This window comes from Phalacrocorax carbo, chromosome 1 (genome assembly GCF_963921805.1).
Source record: "Phalacrocorax carbo chromosome 1, bPhaCar2.1, whole genome shotgun sequence".
NCBI lineage: Eukaryota > Metazoa > Chordata > Aves > Suliformes > Phalacrocoracidae > Phalacrocorax > Phalacrocorax carbo.
The window spans coordinates 87,493,319-87,505,364 of NC_087513.1; the positions used below are offsets into that span (position 1 = coordinate 87,493,319).

Genomic DNA, 12,046 nt, shown 5'->3' on the forward strand with positions numbered 1-12,046 from the left:
GACATAAACTAGTGGCAGGGAAAAAATGGGCTTACTCCATTTGTAGCAGTACTACTGAATGCTTATTTAAAGCATTCATAAAACTACTTTCTTACTATCTTGTTCCATTCAGTTAGGTGGGATTTGCCTCCCCTAATATCAGCCATATAAAAGTTTAGCATCTGGTCTAGGGTAAGTAACCAAAGCTAAATGAAATCAATTTCTCCCATCTAGTTACTCAATCCTCATTTGTTCCATCTTTATTTTTGTTCCTTTAGGTACAATCAGCATCAGAGATTACACCTTCAAAGAAAAAAGGGCAAGGAGAAGAAATTCTGCCAACAGTTATTTTGTCACAGGGTATGTCTAAAGGGTTAAAGCACTGGTCTATAGCTGTTCACTCTGTTGTACCATTCACTCATCTGACTGCACAAATCCTTGAAATTATTTGCACAGTAAGCTGAAGATGTGATTTGGTGTTGTGAGAGTAGTTTCTTGGTGACTATATGGTGGAAGTCTCTGGAGACTGCAGTGGTGATAACTAAGTTCTTTAGAAAGTCACTTTTTTCCATCTGTTCCTAGTCACAGTCAGATTTAAGAGCTCTACAGTAATGGCCTTTGTTAGTCTTTTTTAGGAAAAGTTGTCTGAAGGTTGAACTGGTTGATAGTATAAACGGACATTTCTGAAGAAATTGATCTTAACGTTTTATCACTTATTACAACAGAGGAAGAAGCTTCTACTTTGGCTGCTTCTGTGGACATGAGGTATTACAATGACTTGCTGAGTCAGATTCCGGAGGAATACTTTTCTGTACCCTTAATGCTGAACTGCATGTTAGAACAGGTGGGAATATTCTCTTTATAATTCCTGTGGCTAATTAGGCTTAGACCTGGTATAATGAATTGATCAAAGATCAATAAATCCATCTGTTTCAGCCTAAAATAACAGATCGTGCATGGAGGTACTGAGCAAGGAGGTTCAATACAAAGGAATCACAACTCAAAACTGACCTCTGGTTTTCTTTCATGCTGTGCACTTACACTGTATATACAGTGTTATTCCAAAATTTTTTTCTCAGGGCTTCAGATCCAGTATAATGAAATGAGGAAAAATAAATATGTAATTTCTTAGCTAAGTCAATAACAAGTTTTCATGTCCTGCAACAATGTAATTGATACTGGACTTTTACTCTTTTACTCAGAATAAAGGTCTTAGGGCAAGCCTGACATAGAAGTGGTGTATATCGGTGCTAATGCTAGACAGATTTAACTTTTGTTGATTTCAGGCACAATCTGTGAGTTAGCAAAGACCCACAGTATTACTTGGAAATCTTCCTTCTTTTAGAAATAAAATGTCAGCACTTTTTGCAATTTAATCTGAAAATAGACTTGGGCAAAAATACTCAGAATATGATTTTGGAACTAACACGGAAAATTGCATTTTTACTACTTGTAGAAAAAATTTATGGTTTTCTTTCCTGACAAAATTCATGGATGTGTGTTTAGCTTATAGCAGGATCTGCTTGGTAGTTTTAATGAGTTAAGCAGCAGTCATACTGTAAACCATGCTAACATATATCGTGTTTGCTAGGTTATTGCAAGTGAAGAAGACCTTACACCACCTAGTCTGGTGGTGCCAAAGCCCCGGGCAGATGGGCTACATCATACCATTGCAGATCATTTAGCCTCTGTCCTTCCTTCTCTTCCACTTTCTGAGAGTGAAAAAAAGGTTTGTGTTGTCTTTTGTTAACTTCCTAAAATGACAAATCTGATTATTGGGGTTTAATACATCTTTCTTTTTAACAGAATCTATATGACTACTTTTCTCCAAAATACAGTGAAAAAACAACTGTCACCCCCAAATACCCTCTCTTATTTAACTACCATGATACCCTGGCTCAGCGGTTGCACCTGCTGAAGGTATAGTACTACCTATCATATATAAACAGTTCTAAAGTCCACAGGCAGTGAACACTCAATGTACTAGAAAGGATGGAGTGGTGTTTTTACAGAGCATAACATCATAGCCTAGATTTTTCCTTCTGAGATAGATGCACTAACACATGTGTTTAGTCTGCTTAAGAAGCAATGGGTTACTGCTACTGACAGAGAGCACATCACAAACGTAGAGCATTATATTACTTTCAGTGATCTGTGTGCATTATTAATAAAAATGTTTAGCCTTTGGCATAGATGGGAGATATTACAGAACTGTGTTGATTTACTCTAGTCAAACACTGATGAAGCTGCAGAAAATTAATTACTAACTTGATAACAGTGATTTAGCATGTAGACTAGATTAAATACTAAGATGTAGAGAAGTATAAGAAAGGGTACAGAGTTTGTTAGTGAACACAAGAAGTGTACTCAGATTGGCTAAATGGTTGGAGTATAGTGTATACGTAAGATATTGCCAAATTCTAACAAAGGCAGAAAGGGTCAGAGATTGCAAGGTTTGGGATTATTTCAAAGTAACAGTTTCCAGACTTTCTGAACCAAAAAAACCCCTGTGAATTCCTCAGTTTTTTCAAAGCCAGGGTGTAGTTTTACCATTAAACTTTGAAAATACTCAGAAGGCAATACAAGTGATAATACAGTTCTAGATTTCACAGCTAAGGTATATCTGCCTGGCTTCATGAATTATAAATTGTCTGTGGAATACTTTGACTATTGATTATTGATTGACCATTGATTAAAACAGTATTCAAAAACAAACTGAGCTTGACACATTGAAGGTACTCAAGAAGAAGGCAGGACTGAGCAATCACCAACAGAGATGCTCTTGGCAGGCATATGCTTGATATGTATGATATACTTACTGCAGAGGAAATTCAGAATATAGTGCAACGTTTGTGGCGTGGATAGAGGAAAAATGTTTGGAAGATACGGTCCAAGAAAAACATACTGTAAGTGCGTAATACTAGAAAAAGGACAAAGCTGGAAGATACCAATAGGTCTCAAAAGATAAATCCTTGAATGTATAGGGATGCTGCAATCACAGACTAATCAATGAGTTTACAGACTTCATTATTATGAGAAGTAGCACAGACCAGCTGAAAGATACATGGAAGGTACCTGCTGCCTGACTGAATAGACCAGTACATACTTCTGTATTCCAGAATTTTTGAGTCTAGCTAGCACAGGCAAGTATCTTTGAACAAGTGTCTGGTTTTATGCCATCAGTTATTCTCTTATGTATCTCATTTTTTTTCTGCCTAAGGTATCTGGCACCGTGATTCAACAATACACTGTGAGCACATGCTCAAATTTAAGTTTATGTCCAACTGACTTAAGCACATGCTTATGCATTTTGCTATAAAAAGATTTCTTTATTCAAACATAATTTTTAGACATGGTGTGAAAGTTCACTTTAACTTTGGTACTTTGGCGTTTGTTCCAGGTCCAGGAGAACTTAAATCCAGAAAAGATAGAACGTGAAATGATGGATAAACTGCCTCTTACAAAACTTACCCATTTCACCCTTCCTTCAACTGAAAAGAACACTAAACGCCTGGCCAGAGTTCACGAGCTCATGCATTATTGTACCAGTGGTAAACTGATTTTCTTTTTCAGTGATATAACTTCAATTTTTCCTTCTGTTTGATGATCCTATTAAATAGCAGGAATCTGGGGACAAATTTTTTCTCAGCTGCCTAAAACCTTTGCAGAATTTCCCATTTTCACATTCTTGCTTATACCTTAGCCTACTATACAAGTTAGGGCTAACTTTAGACCTCAGTTTCATGGTTAATGGACAAGACTATATGAGTATTAAATATTGCATGACTAAGAGCTGGAAGTATGTTAGAACTCATTTATTTATATTCACGACCATAAAAACACATACTAAATCTGAGAGAGAAAAAAAAATAGTTTTACAAATTGCTATTTTGATCCTGGGATGTAAAATGCATTTTGGGAGACGCTGACATAAGCTGTGTATTTACCAGTGCCCTTTTGGTGGAGGAGCACATGTATCTTAGGTAGAAGATTTTTATTGGACAATAAATGTCTTTCAGAATGTATTCTGTACAAGCTGTTGGTGTTAATGAAATAGCTTCTATAACAGTCCCTTTATCAAACCAAGAACACATTCACTTCTTCAACCATAATCACTTCCGTAGGTAACTTTTCTTGGAGTGTGCATACCACCATGAAGTACACTGTGAAACAATCTCAAAGACTGCATAAATACCCTTAGGTAGTTTTGAAAGTTTACTCTAGACTGCTAAAAAATATAAACATCCAAATCCCTTTGGTTACATTTATGCCATCATATAAGGCACAGGATTTGAAGGTACTTTTCCCAGCTATTCAGTCCTGAAATCCCTTGTGTTGGATTAATTTACACTCGCTGCATTGTTTCTAGTTGTTGGTATGTTAATTTCAGACATTAAGCTATTAAGGCATTCCATATTGCTGTAGCATTCCAGCTGATGGGTATCAAATTTGATGGTCTTCACTGGACCTCACAATACTGCCAAACTCTCCCAACTGTTAACAATGTCTTTGCTCTTATCAAGAAGGTGATTGATTTGAACAGGAGATGAGAGATCTCCTTTTTCAAGATGTGTGGTGTGCTTGGGTGTTTAACTACTGTAAAGAGAAAATATTTCAAACTGAAGATAATCTTTGTATGATTTGGGCACTGAACTACCTGTCCTAAAATTCAGTCCTTCTCATGATTGTCACTGTTCGTGAATACCAATGCATGCAACCATAAATAGGATTCATTATTGCCTTTGCACCTTGTGTACTTTTGTATAAATTATGTGTAAAATTTTGTCTGAAGAGAAAAAAAACATTTGATCCTTTGTTTGACAAGCTACAGGTAATAACAAAGTTTATGGTAATGGAAGCCTTTTCATGAACTAAAAATAAGAGTTGTTAACAGGTTTGATAAAGTCAACTCAGTATTTTAAAATCAACATCATTTATGTAAAGTTAATGAGCCAAGAGGTATTCAGATGTAGGAAACACTTCGTTTAAGATGGATTAGTAGTTAGGCATATCATTTTGCAATTTGAAAGCATTCAGCTTCGAATGCAGTGTAAAATGTATCTTACATAATTTGATTCAATACCATTAAGGAAATTGTTGTTGGCTTTTGCAGAGCTGCCAAGAACAATACACTTACAGAGTCTTCTATTTATCTTCTGCTGAGCCGTAAGGACATTTTCAGTTAATGATTGTAATACTTTTCTAGAACAACTGTGTTGGGCTGAAGTAGAAAGAGCCTTCAGAGTGTTTACTTTTGAAAGCCTGAGGTTGACTGGGCTGAGTGACTCTGGTCTCCTGGAGAGCTCTGGATCTATGGTTGGAGTTGATTCTGAAGTGTCTTATATACCTTGGGATAATCCAGCCCAGTTTGCAAGACAGCTGAGACAACTATTCCTTATGGAAAAGAAGTTTAGTGGGAAATCTCCAAGAGGCTCTGGTAAAAAACCCTCTGTTTACATTACTCCTGAAGAATTTAAATCTATTTATTTTACTGTATCACTTGCTATTTCAGGGCTGTGATTTTTCTTACCTGTACAAATTACTGAATTTCAAGTATTGTATAGTCTGTACATTGCCTATCTGTGTAGGATTATTAGATAAAGACAAAGCTAGCTACTTTGTATGACAACATTAACAGTTCATTTAAGCAACTCTTTAAAATTATATCTGCAGAAAAGTATTTACTAGAAAACTGTTTTATTGCTAATGACGTCAAATATATTTTAGAGACGTAAAGTACTGAAGACATGCTTAAATACCTTTCTGAATATAGGCTCTCATGAGTTACGGTGGCAGCCGAGTCTTTACAAAGTCAGTAGCAACCACTGAGTGAAATTAAAAGTGATGTATAAGGTTAATTAGATGATTACTAGTGAATGAGTATTAGGAAGTGGAAAGGATATATAACTTACACATGGGGACTCCAGAAGGTGATATAAAATGTTGAAAATTTAAAAAGGTGTGCTATACGTTGTAGTTACACATACATCCATACATGTAATTTTTTTTCTTTCTTCATTTGCAGTCTGTGCAATTAGTATATTTTAGCAAGTTACTATGTGACATTTGAGCCATTATAACTCTCTCATTCATATTAAAATGGGAACATTTTAGATAGAAGGATCAGATTCGTGGCGTTGCCCATGCTTTCCTAATACAGATGCCTAGGCAACCAGCTTAGATGCGATCCTTTCCTTAGAAGGTTGGAGCAGACGAAATGAATTCTGCTTCTCTGCCTCTCTTCTGAATTTTGGGAACTTTTTGGGTGTTAGTTTATTTTACTTTTATGCTAGTCACAATACTAAATATTGCAGTTATAAACATAGCCTCCAACATTTCATCACTTCTGCAACACTAAAGCAAATACCTGGAAGAGAAAACTTTTGCTTTCAGATTTCTCAGATCTTCTAAAGGCAGTCAGTAAACAGGTCTAATTTCCTATAGAAGGACAGCCAGATATATGTCTGGAAGCTGAGCTGGTTACGAGCCACTTAGAAATTAACCCTCTCCAAAGTATTTTCTCACAGGAAGAGTATTTTCCTTGTACATGTGAATTTTGATCAAATATTACTGACCTCTGCACTAACTCTGTGCATAAATAATTCTATTAAAAATAAATTATTTCAAAAAATTATGAGAACATAGAAGTTATTCTCCATGGGATCCTATTCATATCAGGTACCCACTGTAACAATGACAGTTTATCAGGAATGACTGGTCAGATCCTTGGCGGAAGTAATATGCTGTCAGTAGCTTGTAGAACTCCTATAAATCCAATTAATTTTAAGTTTAAAATTTTGCATTTTTCAAAAATGTATGAAAATATCAAAATTGATTTTGCCTTCTTTTTTATGTCGTCTGTGCAAAGGAATGCTTGTTATTGATTCTCTTGTGTAGTAAGCAGAAAAATGGTTCTTCATGTATGAGTCTTGAGGACACTTCTTAGAGCATTTTTAATCTTTTTGACCATGCAAGGCCAGCATAGGACAAATAAGAGGATGATTTAAGTGGGTCTTACAAAAAATTCTCTGCTTTTTTCTTTTTTCCTTTTCCGCCCTTTTTTTTCCCTTTCTGTCTTTTGTATTTTTAAAATGAACTATCTGGCACTTCTTGTCCCTGGGTTTTAAAGTGCTCTTTTAGGAAAGAAGTGTGGCAGAGCTGATCGTGTATTTGTTGGACTAATGTCATAAAAGGAATCTTCAACTTGATGGCAATCTCATCAGGGAGGTTAAGGAAATTGCATCACTCCAACCTTAGAGTTTACGGCTGAAATTTCTGGCATGTTTCTTAAAATTCTGTTTTCAATTTCCAGGACATACAGAAACAAATGGCAAAGATGGAAGACATGGTCTGACTGATCCTGTTTTGAATAAAGAATTGGATCCTTCTATTTCTGATATGGCAAGTGTAAAGAACAGAATAAACTGTACTCTATAGCATGAGACAGCAGAAGATACTGATCAGTGCCAGGATATGTTACTGGGGATTCCTTTGCAATGCTGCATGCAAATATTAAATCTGTAATGTTTGGTGAATAGTGCCATAAGCTCTATGAAATCGCTTTCTTTGTGTTCTAAGGTGATTGGTCTTGGTGAAGCTACTAATGACAATTCTATGCTGGTTTCACTGATTACCAGAGGTCAAATACTAGCATGAGAGATTGAGAGAAATTGCCAAACTGTGTCACGCTAACAGACTGTGTAGTTTGGCATCTTCAGAAACACCTGCCTGCCATACAGCCTTGGATAAATATAGCAATTTTAAAATTACTTCATAGGACATGTTTAAATATTCATAATTGCTTACAGAACTCAAAAACATATAACCTAATAATAAAAATATTTAGATTATATTTGCTGTAAAAAAGACTAGACCAAAAACCTTTGGGAGTAATTGTGTTTTTTATTAAATAGTGCCATACGGGTCTACACATGTGCAGCATTATGCAATTAACTGTGATGCAACATGGGATGCTGTCTATTAAGTCAACAAGATTATAGTTAATTTAATACAACTGACACTGAAATGTTGATAGTCATTATTTTGTTTTGGTGTATTTTGAGGTGAGTCTGGAAAATTATGGCCTAGGACCAAACTTAGAAGACATAAAAAAGACACAGAGGCGTTGTTTGACAGACTGGAGTTTTGCTGAGCACTTTAAACCCCATGTTCTTCTTCAGGTATCTTTGAACTGACAATCTTATACGTACAGTCTCCCCTCAGAATGCTGTACAGAGACTTAGTAGCAGAGTACAGGTTATTCCCTTGCTAGATAATGAATTCATTTTTATCCCTTTTTCATTTTTACCAAAACCCATTGTTCTCTAGCTGCTTTTCAGTTTCTTGTGTGAAATTTGGTTTGTAAAAGGCTTTTGTTTCCTGGTTTGGCCAAACTGCAGCTGCCCTTTTTGGTAGGGAGTCTTTTAGCTAAACGTGTGATGGAGACAAAAAGATCTTGCCCTTAGGGGTGATCCTCACTGGCAGTTACAGGACTCATTAGTGCACTGTATGTGAAAGCATACTTTTCAAGTACCTATGCAGTATATGTTTTATGGGCAAATAATAGAAAATTTTGTTGTAATGGTACTTCATGCTTTTAGTGCTACAAGCTTCATTTATAGAATCTTGCAAGCTAAAGACTAAAATTCATCTTGCAGAAAGGCAGAACAAATGTGAAAGATAAGTTCAAGTGTAGATGAGTTAAGTTGGTAGGCATTCTCCTGGGAGGGGTGGATTATTAGCTCCTGTGCTGTCCTGAGCATCCTATGCTGCAATTATTGTTTGGTTCTGACATGCGCTATACATGGATGAAGGAAAGGCTGCTTGGACTTTTTCAGTACCACTTTAGCATTACAACTGTAAATTCCGGTCATACATTTCAGTACATGGGGAATTCCTTCTTAAGCAACATAAAAAACTCATAGTAACTGAACTGTTAATAATAAGTGATTGTAGTCAAAAGATACTGATGGAAAATAACTGCAAGAAAAAAATAACATTTTGTAATAGTATTTCCATATTTCCTTATACATGTCACATCTGAACATAATTTTTACATCAGCTGATGTTAAGGTTTGCTGATACTAATGCTTAATGAGAACATTTCTTGAGATGGGATTGTTTCAATTTTACCTCAGTTGCATAGTTCTGTAAAAATAATAGTGTCAAAGAAAGCTTTCTTCTAGCTATAACTGTAAAGTAAGTTATAGTAACAAACTTATGTAAGACAATGTAAACACTGAAAACGATGGGGCAGTACAGAACAGAGTGGAATAATGTAGAACACAGTAAATCTCAGAGATGTGCAGGTCATAGTATAGCAAATTGAATAGCAAGTAAACTTAACTGAGCTAAAAAAAGTAAATTTATTTTTTACCTGGTATATCATAGTTCTTTTATTATTTATTAAATATTAAATACGTCATAATTTATATTGTTTAAGTATTTGTTTAATATTTATATTAATTTGTTTATTATTTAGCTGAACTATTTAATTCATGGTCAGTCTCAGAAGGTGGAGCATAGTGACTGCCTCTTCTCAATATTGAATAGCAGTGGAGTTTTAATTTCCACCTGCCTGAACACTTCAGATTGCTGGAATCCAAATGCTTTGCATGCATCTTGTAGGAGAGTGAAGTTCTGAAGCACCTTTTGCTAAAAGCTGTGGTGTGTAGCATCTGTGCGTATGCTACTGTGCAGGGAGGGTGTACCTTTATTTCTTTCCTTTTCAGGTTCTTCATACTGCATCCCAAGAATATAGATGTATAGATTCCTTTTATCATACCCAAGATAACTCTTTGCTAATGGTTCTTCACAATCCTATGAATCAGTATCGTTTCTGCCAAGAGACTTGGGATATTGCATTGCACTCTAATGTTGGATTCAGGTAACTGATTTTATCTTTCATGTCTCATTCACAGTCATTTTCAATTAAAACATGCATGACTATGCTTGGGGCAAAGCTTTGAAATTAAAAGATACCATGACATAACACATGAGAAATCAAGTCACACAGGTGAAGAACAGTGCTATATCAAAAGAATTCTATTGAGACAAAGCTTTTCTGAGCAAGGAGAACCATGCAGTAACTGTATGTAGCTCCTTATCACAAACTATAAAAATACATATAATGCACACACACACGCAAAGTCATATTAGGGATATCCACATCAAGAAAATTATGTTGAAGGACACCTCAGGTGAGGGGCGTGAACAAGAAAATTCTAAGAATATAATTGCCAGTTTTTTCAACTATGTACACATAAATTGGGTGAGCATCACTAGGAAAAATTTTCAAGAAAAGCTAGAAACCCTTAGAATACATTAGAATATGTGGGGTTTTTTTTTCCACAGAATACCACGTTCTTAATTCCTTGTCACTATCTCCTTACCAGTTAGAAGTATGCAAGTGGATGATGTGTCCACAATAGAGGTTTTGTCAGTGGACCTATTCATTTTGTAATACATTTTTGCACTGAAAGAGCAATATAGGTTTATGTGGATCCAACTGCTATTCCAAATAATGGACTGAGAATAGAATATGTGTCCGTGTACTGATATGTAAAGAAGCTACAATGCCATGGAGAGACAGCTGAGCTAACTTTAATTGAGCTGTCTTTAACCATGTCACTTTGGTGCTCTGTGGATTAATTAGATTTGATTTATCAAAAAGAACTTCAAGCAAATTATCCAGTGGAAAACACCTGCCTCTGCCCCCCAACTTGTCTGCAGGCATCCCTTTCTAAGTGCTGGGCCTCATTTATCAGAATATGGGAATCTTTTAATAGCAACTTTTGTTGGTACCTATGTATTTGAACAGGTTTGAATGCTAATAGGAAAAGTGTGCCTTCCTAAAGACTTATTTTGGGTTGTATTTTGTACCTTTTTGCTCTCAGTCAAGGAACTCTGTGTGAATCTATCTCAGCTTTCCAGGCACTTGGACTTAAATTATTTTCCATTAAAAATGGGTGTTGTGATTAGCAGTGACTGGGACCAGAGCCAGAAGAGACTTACCAGCAGAAACACAAAAGTTCCCTCTAGAAAATGCTGGCTGTTTTGTGGTTGGGCAAATCCACTAAATGTCTGGTCAATCATTTTTTTTTGCATGTGTATAACAGCTGAAATCTTCCCCAAAAGATAGTGAGAGATTGTGTGTTCAAGTAAACCTGGGTCTTGCATTCAGATAGACCCAGGCAGAGGGTGAATGGTGTCAAAGTCTGTTTTACAAGTCTATTGGAGCCCAGAGCTGTTTGCTTTGCCAGCTATTCTTACTCTTCTTTGGGGCACTGGACATTAAGGGCCTGATTCGGGTTGCTTAAATGTAAAACACCTGGTGCCAGCTTAGCTGCCTGGTGTATCTGAAATGTCCGCACAGGGCTGACACCTATGACGCGAGACCCATACTCTTTTGGAACAGACACTGGAGACCAGGTCACATATCCTAGTACATCTAAGATGTCACTTGGTGTTTACGCACACTGAGTAACGCCTCATTCCAATGGCATGTTGTCATGTTGTCTGGAGGAGCAGATAGTGAGGAACCAGACCTCCTCAGGAAGTGTTTATCCTTGAAGCAACAACTTTTCATCTGTGGGGTCCTAGAACAATTTGGCTGGTTACCTTGAAAGGGCACTGAAATAGTCAATTCAAGGCCAGTTGAAAGATGGGAACAGCTCTTGATACCTGTAAAACAAAAGTTGCTAATTTTACATCCAAAGAAGGAATGAAGCTTGTTCTCTGGTAGATGCATTATAATTCAGTTAAGGATGGAATAGCTATATGCTTCTTCCTTCTTACCCTTCCACATACACTGGAAACAAGGCTTAGATATTAAAGATAGCTTCTGCTTGGGGCAAGCTGTCTTCGTTCAGTGACACTTCATTGGGTTCTGTTTCAAGGCAGGAAGGTGCTCTTACAGAAACTGGCATGAAAGCTAACAAAGTTTGGCTTTGCTCTTGTTTCATAGAAATATTCAATGTCACTGCTATGTAAGCTACTTAGTGTCTTTGAAGAGCTATGGGCTCTCATTCGCTTCTGTTATGTAGCATCTGTACGTGCCTTTTCTCTG

The 12,046-nt window shown here is 36.4% G+C and overlaps 1 protein-coding gene across 4 annotated transcripts in view; it reads left to right on the top strand.

The window, feature by feature from the left end:
- SPAG17 (sperm associated antigen 17) overlaps positions 1-12,046 on the top strand; it is a 115,499-nt gene that overhangs the window by 44,348 nt on the left and 59,105 nt on the right. For all 4 annotated transcript variants that reach the window (XR_010375159.1, XM_064465217.1, XM_064465226.1 and 1 more), the window contains exons 9-17: positions 258-339; positions 705-823; positions 1,571-1,708; positions 1,786-1,899; positions 3,380-3,530; positions 5,186-5,416; positions 7,292-7,380; positions 8,043-8,159; positions 9,711-9,865. Coding sequence is in view for 3 of the 4 variants with exons in the window: in XM_064465217.1 (XP_064321287.1) it covers positions 258-339; positions 705-823; positions 1,571-1,708; positions 1,786-1,899; positions 3,380-3,530; positions 5,186-5,416; positions 7,292-7,380; positions 8,043-8,159; positions 9,711-9,865 (1,196 nt within the window). In the remaining variant the exon portion in view is untranslated. The remainder of the gene's footprint in view (positions 1-257; positions 340-704; positions 824-1,570; positions 1,709-1,785; positions 1,900-3,379; positions 3,531-5,185; positions 5,417-7,291; positions 7,381-8,042; positions 8,160-9,710; positions 9,866-12,046) is intronic.